At 37.1% G+C, this 10,204-nt stretch overlaps 1 protein-coding gene across 3 annotated transcripts in view; it reads right to left on the bottom strand.

Annotated features, from left to right (window-relative positions):
- Ack-like (activated Cdc42 kinase-like) overlaps positions 1 to 10,204 on the bottom strand; it is a 101,270-nt gene that overhangs the window by 23,283 nt on the left and 67,783 nt on the right. For all 3 annotated transcript variants that reach the window (XM_069844388.1, XM_069844387.1, XM_069844389.1), the window contains 2 exons: positions 5,852 to 6,672; positions 1,174 to 1,408 (listed from right to left, as the gene is read on the bottom strand). In XM_069844388.1, coding sequence (XP_069700489.1) covers positions 1,174 to 1,408; positions 5,852 to 6,672 — 1,056 coding nt within the window. The remainder of the gene's footprint in view (positions 1 to 1,173; positions 1,409 to 5,851; positions 6,673 to 10,204) is intronic.

Here is a 10,204-nt window from a genome sequence, read left to right as displayed (position 1 = left end):
TGCAAAGTTTTTTCTCAATATTTTTTTACATTTTTACAAATAAGCAAAAAGCCTAAAAGTAAGTAAAATCAGATTATCTGTCTCTCTGTGTACAATAAAAATAAGGATTACTTCTTAACATAACCTACCAAATGTCAGCTTCAAAATGAGATGCCATTCAATGTTCTGCAGTAAATGGTTCCAGAGTTCTGAGTGCTGAAAGAGACTTGTTTTTATAAAATACGCTAAATTTGTCGCTCAATAATACGAAAACCGTTTGACTTTCGATAGTATATTTTTGAAAATGCACTCTCCTCAGCACCTTGTATAAATAGGGAAAAAAATAGAGTAAAAAAAATGCGAGGTTTTTTACTGATCGATTTCATATGGAATAGCCCGTATAATATATTTAAATATAATTATTATCAAAGTGCACTGTGATAAAAAAAATGTTCCAATCTGTGCACTTTGCATGAAGGGCAAAAACACAAAAGAACATTATAAATATGTTAAAAGAAATATAAGACTTTTACACGAGTTTTAATATTCTAAATATAGCTCACGAATTTATATTTGTAAAATTAAATATTTTCATAAAACACTGCAAAGGATACAATCTTCTTTTCCATCCACTTGAAGTCAGAGTTACTCATAATATTGAAAATATATGAAAACATTCTCCAGAATTATTTTACATTAATATGATGCTTTCCAGAAGTGTTGTTCTCAGTAGCTGAATGGTTTAAAATGACAATGTTTTATAATTATACACTTCACATGTATCTATATACACTGAAATGTTCATAAAATTATAGATTTTATTTTTGGTGAAGCTTAGTACATTCTTACTTCATAGCAGAAAACTTGAAATTGCTTTGTTGATTTAGTGTGTGTCAATTGTCATTATTCTTGTGAGTTTGATACTTTTAAAAACTTGTACTATTTTTCTTGATTACAACCAATTAAAATGCAATTAAGTATCTGTCTATTCTCATTACAGTTACCACGAATTGTGCTATGTTATTAAAAGATTACAGAGAAAGTATCTCTAAACTTATTACTTTAGCTGCGCAAGAAAACTGGCGTGAGCAAGCTAGCCACCCACATGTGATGTCAAAATTGTAACCAAGAGAAAAATTCTCTCTCGTACAACATCCCAACCCTAGAACAAAGGAGCACCATTTGATCTCTTACCTCAGTTCCTAATACTTTCCCCATGATGCGGACTTCATCAGAATCCACACCTCTGGCCTTGCCCTGTGTACGTCGAGCATTTGGTGTGTCACATGCAAATTCAAGTAGGTCTTCACACGAGACATGATCACTGTGACGCACCATCTCTCCACCTGGTCCACAGCCGGTATCCCCAGGAATATCATCCAGAGCAGCCAGCTCACATGCTATGCGCTGTTCAAAACTGTCATCCAGGCTGAATGCAATGGAAAGTCATTCAACACATCACAATACTTTTCATAGGAAGAAAAAAATTTACGAATCTAACTACAATATTTAAAATCTTTATGCCAAATAAAACAAAATTTAAAATATGTACAATTATCTACATTTTAAATTTAATTACATTCAAGGACAGCATTAATGGAAGAAATCTATTAATCTTCGTCCAGGAAAGAAATATGTCTGGCAGCTCAATGAAAATTTAGCAAGAGAGGGCATGGGCCAACCAGTATACCTTATTTTATTTCAAGGAGTGCAGTTTGGTGGCTCCTTTTGAACACCCACTTACAGATTTATGACTTCCTACACAAACACCTCTGACAATTCCATCCTGTCCCCTCGTCCCAACATTGCACAGCTGCCACAATTCTGGTGACCCTCGAAATGAGATTGATGGGATTCTTGGATTTCGGAAAAGATGCAGCAACTCTGCCTCCACGTGGATTTGACGGGAGCCTGTCAATTCTTCTGAACGAAGGTTGTGATTGGTTACTGACAGGAGAAGACAAGATTTCCGTCACAGTAAGGAAGACATTTATTTATGACAACCAATTAGTAGGGGGCAGTAGAAGGTTTGTCGGCAAAGTCCTTTCTATGAAACTGTACTCCATGAAATAAAATAAGGTATACTAGTATTTTCTGCATGGTTATGATATGCTGTTGCACTATGGGAGTGACCATATGATTAGCAAACACTCTCAGGTGAGTAGCCAAGTCAGTCTTTGTTATTGAGCACAAGCTTGTTATAAAGTGTTTCGGATTCTTTGTTTCAGTTATTCTTAAGTGAGACTATAATTATATGTAAAACAGTACTTTTAAGTGCATTAGTATAGCTGTAAGTTATTGCATATTTTGGGATCTGAATAGTCTCTTATTTTGTAGGTTTCATTTCATTTCCTGTTTTTTTTTTTATTTTATTTTTTTTTTAATTTTTATTGGGTTATTTTACGACGCTGTATCAACATCTGGGTTATTTAGCGTCTGAATGATGTGAAGGTGATAATGCCAGTGAAATGAGTCCGGGGTCCAGCACCGAAAGTTACCCAGCATTTGCTCGTATTGGGTTGAGGGAAAACCCCGACCGGGATTCGAACCCGGGCCACCTGGTTTCGCAGCCAGACGCGCTGACTGTTCATTTCCTGTTACAAAAGTGGTTGATCATATCACTGTTGTCCTCAAAATCCATTACTATAACATGGTAGTGAATATTATGAGGGAAGTAGTATGGCGGTATCAGCAAGCCTTATTGTCACCTATTGACATTCTGATAAAAAGCGTTCTTTTCAAATGTTTGTTCTTGACATTATAATGCAGTTAAAACTGTAATGAATGTTTAACCGAATATGAAAACTATAGGAAAAACAGATATCCAAATTGTTCCATGACAATATAGCCTAGCAATACAGCACCAAACCATTACACATAGGCAGGGTTTGAAAAAAAGCACTCGTCTGCTTATCTGTGACGAGTGAACATTTTTACTTGACAAGTGCGACTATGTCGACTAGTGAAATTTTTGTCTGACTGGTGAGCCACCATAAAATTTTTACAGCCCTGCACATAGGTAAGCTTCTATCATGCACAATCATCCCCTGTGTGATGTACAGTGTCTTGTATTTCTGTAGGAACTATCACTGGCATCATTATATTAAAGATAAATTTTAAAATGGCAAACACATAATGAAAAAGTGTGTGTCAGCTTTGTGACATTAACTTTTTAACTGTGACACCCAATCCAAGAAGGTTACACAATAGACTGTTACTAATCCGGCCATTCCTTACACAGAGGGCATCAGATTAGCAAGAGTGCTGGATTACTGACAGATAAACAAGAGTGCTGGATTATTGAGAGTGCTTAAAAATGTCAGTAAATTGAATGTTATAAACTGAGCCAACCACTCCATTTGAACTTCTAAATTGAAACTAGAACGCTCTACACATGGCCGGCATATGTGTATAATATTTTTTTGTAAATTTACATATCTTCTCACCATTCGTGAGCTGCCACAAGGGACAAAGAGTACTTAACCATAGAAATTTTTACAAGTTCACGAAAAACCTTTAATTTTGTTTTAACAATGAAATTCTTACAAGTACATAGCTGCAAATAATTTTTTTTTTTGAGATTAGTGGAAATATACCTATTTTTAGAAAGGTAAGTGGTACAAAAAAGTAAAGAATGCTACTGAACTTAGTTTGATTTCGAATATAGGTGATTCTTCAGGAGAGCAATTGATCCTTTCAATGCAGCTAAGGTTACAATCAGAATAATAGATGTAGGTATTCCAAGCCTCTTAAACACATCTTTCATGAAGAGAGTAGCGGTACCTCTTGCTCCAACCAGAAGTCCGATTACTTCAAGCTCTTTTAGCTGGTATTTTTTTAGGTAATAGGGAATGGTAGGATAACACACAGTATAACACATGGTGCCAGTGTAAATTTCCCAGAAAACTATTACAGTTGAAATGATAGGAAGTGTACTAGAAGGAGGCCGGATTACAGATGTCGGATTAGCGAGAGTCTAGTATAAAAGAATGTGTAAATCACTTTCACCAAGTTATTTCATAATTATGTGCCAATCAAATTTTCAACATATATGACTAAGCACATCTTAGAATGAAAATAAATTATACTGCTAGAGGGGAATACCTTCACAGGTGTAAAACACGTTGACATTTTAAAATAAATTAGTATATTAAAATATCTCCACCATTTTTTCTCCATTTGAACTTTACTGAAGGAAAATATATATATCATAAGTAATGTTACTAACGCCGAACATCTTAACATGTAGCCATTTGCACCTCTGTACTTTTTGGCAATTATCATTAATTATGTTCTGAGGTTGGGGCAACCATTAGATCGAATTCTGTTTGACCGATATTATGGGATGACATATGAGTATGGTAGCAGGCAGGATGGATGAAGATGGTTGTTAATGATGGCAAAATGAACTCAGGATTTGATGCCGAAAATTACTCAGCATTTGTTCTTAATGGGTTGAGAAAAAAACCCGGAAAAAACCTCAACTGGACAACTTGTCCCAACCAGGTTTCGATCCCAGGACCACTAATTTCACAATCAGACACACTTGCTACTATTTCAAAGCATATTGCTATTTATTTAGTACAGGTAACGAAAACATGTTTTAAAGAAAATTAGTCACTCTCTACTGATAGTAGTTTAAGGATTCTGTCCAGGCAAAATTTCTGAAAACAGTCTTTTTAAATTAAGTTATATTCCAAATTATTCACTTTTTTATCTGTCTACAGGGATCTTTCTATTCACTTTGATGGAGAAATTGCTACAATCAACAGGGCATTAACATAACTTATTTATCAAATTAAATATGTTCAAAAACGCAGTTCTATTTTGCAATTCAATTTCTGCAATCCAATCAATATTCTTACAAATTCAAAAATCACAGAAAGTCAATCATCCATACACATACTGGCAAAACAAAATAAAAACCTGTACCTCGAATGGATCCCTGTCCATTGTGGTATTATGGGCAAAGAGAATGCAGATTGTTTGACAAAGAAAGGAACTAAAATATTACAAGTACCCGTACCATTGAAAAAGATATCTTATCACAGCGCCAAATTGTTCATACAAACACAATTTCAAATCAAAATTCTAAAGACATTTCAAGAAAACAGTAATAATAAATCTTGGTCAGTAATGCTTACTGGCCATGACTGTCTAGCAGCACATCTGTTTAAAATTGGAATTTTTGGTTCACTAAAATGCATCTGTGTAACCTAGAAGACTCTTTGATGAATCAAGAACATCTACGAAAATATTCAGCTTTGGCATCAAATCTTCTGAATTTGGACCCTAAATTATACTGGGAAGCTAGAAGGCGAATGGAGAACTTCCAAGTGCCTGGGCAATAGATGCTACTACTACTAGTTATATGCTAGAATATGAAACAATTTTATATCCAGACAGACGATATCTTTGAAACCTTGTTTTGTAATATATTAACATTTAAAAAAGGCTCTAAAATAATCTGCTGACATTTTCTAAATACTTAGCATTAATTTTATAATTCCTAGAATTGAGAAGATGCAGTCATCTCTATCAATCAATAAATAACACTGTAATCAACTCTATTTTAAATTGAAAAAAGAAAAAAGCTTGCAGAACATGCCTGCCCAGAGGCTAAAACTCGTAGTCTCACAAATGGACTGCTTAGAGATAAAGCCAGTAGCATATCCCAGATAAATACAATTGCTTTCAAGCCTCAACAGAATAAAGACTACAGGTGAGACCAAAAGAGATCTACATATGGTCTAATTAAAGCCTGTTGCTGCATGATGTTTTCCTATTGTACTAAAGTTTCTCACTGTAAGAAAAGAAGACTTATTTCGTACATATTAAAAATATCAGTGGGAGATAAAAGTACTGTACTCACCTGATATTTCTAATGGGAGACTTTCCTTGGTCTGGGACAACTTCTTCTATTGGTTCAGGCAAAGATTCAGATTCTGTTTGTAGTCCCAAGTATTGGGGTGTTGTCTCTTCTACAGGAGTGCCTTCAATTTCAGTCTCGGCCATCTTGGCTAGTGTTCTTGTAACTCCGCCTCCAGGTATAATAAGTGGATGTTTACGCTGATGTCTAGGTTTTGTGGGTGGCAGTGGGCGAGATCTATCACGGGGAGGAAGTGGAATTGGATTCCCCTCCACAGTTTCTCCCTCATCTTCACCATTGTCGACACCGTTAATTCCATTATCTTCAGAAACATCCGAGCTCACAGATGATTCCCGAGTAGCATTCTGATGGTTTTTAGGAGTTGTGGTACTTGGAGATTGACCTGTATTTGTCCTTCCATCTTCCACAGTAGCTGTATCCGAGCTCGCCACTTTGGCGGACAGATTTCTTGAAAGTGGAATGGGTGCACTTATAAACGAACCAGGTGCTGTAGAAGGTATGGGAGGAGGTGCCGTTGAAGGTGGGGGTGGTACCCTTATCCTCGGCAAACTCCTAGAACTGCTGTTGGTTGCCGGTTGTGCATCACTGTGCTGGTGCTGCAGTGTTGACGAGTGTTGCTGCGGCTGGTTTCCATTGTGCTTGTTTCCTCTGACCCTGGGTCGTACAACAGGGAAAGCCCCTGAACGGAGCATGCGGAGGGGATTTGTGTCAAGAGGAGGGGAATTGGCGTGCAGGGAAGGGGCAGGAACGGGCTGCTCCACTAGGCTGCTGTACACTTCCTTTGCTTCTGCACTCAGTGAAGACTGTGAAGAAAATGGGCACAAACAAAATGGAAAATGGAAATGAAAACTAAATAAAACAAATAAAAGCAGAAAGAAATCTACTACTAACTACAGTATGAACAGTAAAACTATAATCTCTATATGAAATAGATTGAAATTTCCATAATTTCAGTGATGCGAAATTCTACAGTATAGGAAAGGAAATAAACCACACAATGACAGATCTTCAACACACTCTACAGAAAATGATGCAATAACTTCAAAATGTGATGTAAAATTGATACAAAAGTAAACTCTACATAAGCCACTTCATGAGAGAAAAGGTAATGTCACTTGTTAGATTTAACAGGACTGCAGGACAAGCCTGGTAAGTCGCCCTCCAGCTCCGGGTATTCTGATAAGTCAGGACTGGTGCAAGCTGACGAAAAGGTGAGATTAAAGGATGTGCAGAGCTCAGGGGATTCACAAAACAAAGGCACATCATTGGAAGCCTTTTGCTTCTGTGGGCTGCAAGGATTATTCCCATCAGATACACCTGTCAGGAACATAGTGTTTTCATGTGGCATACAACCAGGTGAAAGAGAGTTTAGGAATGAGGTAACTGGAGGAGGAGACCCAGAATCTGGCAATTCTGTTTCAGTATCATCAGCAAATGGTGTTGGTCCCCTTAAATATTCGTGACTGTAGTGGGGAGTAACTGAATCATCATCAGAAGTAGACGAGTCACTGGACGGATTGACTGCATCCTCGTTCAGCGAACTATCTGCACACGGCTTTCCATTCGAATGATGCACACTTGTTCTCACGCCACCTCTCATCACTAATGCTAATTTTGATGTATTTGACTGTGCATGCATTAGAAGAGGTGATAACTTTCTCATACCATTTGATACCTGTAATGGTTTACGTACGAAGTTGACAGGAGATTTATGAGGTGGACTTTCATGAGGTTCAATAGATACAATATTTTTACGATTACACGAAAAAGTGTCATTTTTTGCCACAGTCGCTGATATAGTTTCTCTGTTCTTAATTTCTTTTACATTAAAATCCGGTAATCTGTTTGGCACACCCCCATCAAAATTAGCATTACTATTATCAAGAGCAGAGCAATTCTGAATGTTTTGGTATTGATCTGATTGATCGTGGTTAGGACAATTATCACCAGGTCCCTCCCAAGGCACTTCTTCCTCAGGAACTAGAGGTACTTCAATTCTGTTATCACCATTTGCCACAACTGGCTTCAAGCAAAAGGGGTTCTTAGTGAGAAGATCACGAGAACGAGCAAAACAAAATTCAGCCGAAGCTTTATCCCAGAGGGGTAATCGCAAAGTGTTTGAGCTTCCTAAAGATTCCAAGCTTGTCCCCAGAGAGGGAGGTGGAGTTGTGGGTGTTGCAGACAAGGACAACAAACTGCTACACAAAGACTGTACAGAAGTAGCAATCACGAGACATTTACAACCAACATGACAGTGGTAGAAAACAAAAAGAACATAAAATAAAACACACAGTTTTATATACAAATAAAAATAAAAAACAAAAAAATTATAATTGGTTGGATAATGGAAAAGCAGCCATCAAAAAGGGAAGGGATATGAAAAAAGAGGGTATGGGAAAACATAACCCAACATATTAGTAAAATTGTCTTGGTATTAGTTAAAACTTGAACATGATACATTGAAACATATTGACTATGTCATGCCCAAAAATCTGAGGAGTCAGAAAATGGAAACCTGAATACTCAGATTACACTGTTTGCATTCAAACTCGTTCCCGTGCCAAATCTCATGTACAGTTACTTCGCTTTTACCAACCAGCTGGAGTTCAATAACAGCACAGAAACACTGAATTGCATTGCAAGGAGCAGTGACATGACATATGACTTTTAAATGGAAACCAGATTCCTAGCAAACACTCTAGTATTAGAACACAACAAAACAGCTTGATAGAAAATATTTTTACACTTATATATAACACATACCTTGTTTTGTACCATGTGTTACAAATTATACATCGTTACTTATACAGAGCAATAAAGGTCGTTTTAACCAAAAGCTAAGGTTAAAATGATATCAGCAATTATGTTCTATAAGAATGTTTCTAACAAATGCAGAATAACGAAATAATGTAATGACGATCTATATTACTACTAGGTTCAAAAAGTTACCGGAATTTTACTACCATTTTTCGTATTAATATATAACAAGGGATATTATACACTTGTTTTGTTGGTAACATTCAGGATGTCATTTCCTTAAAGTTTGTTGGTAATGGCGATTGTTGGTTTTGAGTTGTAGGCAATTGTTTATCATAGTGTTTTGTTTGTTCGTCGCATTTTGTAATTATGTCCACAGAGCAACGTACAAACATCAAGTTCTGTGTTTTGTTACACAAAACTCCTGCAGAGACATTAAGATTGTTGGAAGAAGCATATGGCGAAGCAGCAATGAAAAAAACTCAAGTGTATGCCTAGCATAAACGCTTTTCTGGTGGCCGCGATAGCACACAGTGGCCGATCAACAACTGCAACAAATGAAGCAATCGCTCAGCGTGTGCGTAATGTTGTGAGGGACGACCGACGTAAAACCATAAAAGAGATAGCAGCAGAGGTCAGAATATCAGTCGGAAGTGTACACAATGTTCTTCACAAGCATCTCAACATGCATTACGTGTCTCAGAAGTTAGTTCCGAAAATGTTGTCGGCAGAACAGAAAGAAACAAGAATGACTCTTGCTGGGGACATGATCAGTATGGCTGATGAAGATTGTGATTTCTTAAACAAAATTATTGCTGGTGATGAAACTTGGTGCTACTTGTACGACCCAGTCCCTAAACGACAGTCATCTGAGTGGAAATCGAAAACATCTCCTCGGAAGCAAAAATTTCCTAGGGACACTTCCAAAGGCAAAGTTATGTTGGAAGTTTTCTTCGACTCTCAGGGTCTCATCCACCACGAGTTCATTCCAGAAGGTCGTACCGTAACGAAAGAATTGTACGTAGAAATCCTCCGTCGCCTCCGGGACGCAGTGAGAAGGAAACGTCCAGAAAAGTGGGTAGAAAACAACTGGTTCCTTATGCATGACAATGCACCTGCTCATCGCGCAATTATTGTAAAGAATTTTCTTGCCAGGCACAACATAACTGCTTTGGATCATCCACCATACTCTCCTGATCTCTCACCACCTGATTACTTTCTGTTTCCCCGTCTGAAAAGTCATCTGAAAGGACGGAGATTCAATGCTGAAGAGGTTATCGCAAACGCGACGAGAGCACTAAGACGGGTTTCACAAAATGGCTTCCAGGCCTGCTTCCAGGAACTCTACACGCGTTGGCAAAAGTGTGTTGTTGCGGAAGGCAACTATTTTGAAGGGAATGCTGTAGAATAGTGTTTAAGGTACGTTGTTTCTATGATACTAGCAAATTCCGGGAACTTTTTGAACCTAGTAGTATTATGTACATACAGAATAAAAATGGTTAATTAATTTTGTTGTGAAAATTATATACGAATGAGGAAAGGTTAATATAATATATAATATATATAATATAATATTAA

Source organism: Periplaneta americana, chromosome 13, assembly GCF_040183065.1.
Source record: "Periplaneta americana isolate PAMFEO1 chromosome 13, P.americana_PAMFEO1_priV1, whole genome shotgun sequence".
NCBI classification, from domain to species: Eukaryota; Metazoa; Arthropoda; class Insecta; order Blattodea; family Blattidae; genus Periplaneta; species Periplaneta americana.
This window is presented reverse-complemented; position numbering and strand designations above follow the sequence as displayed.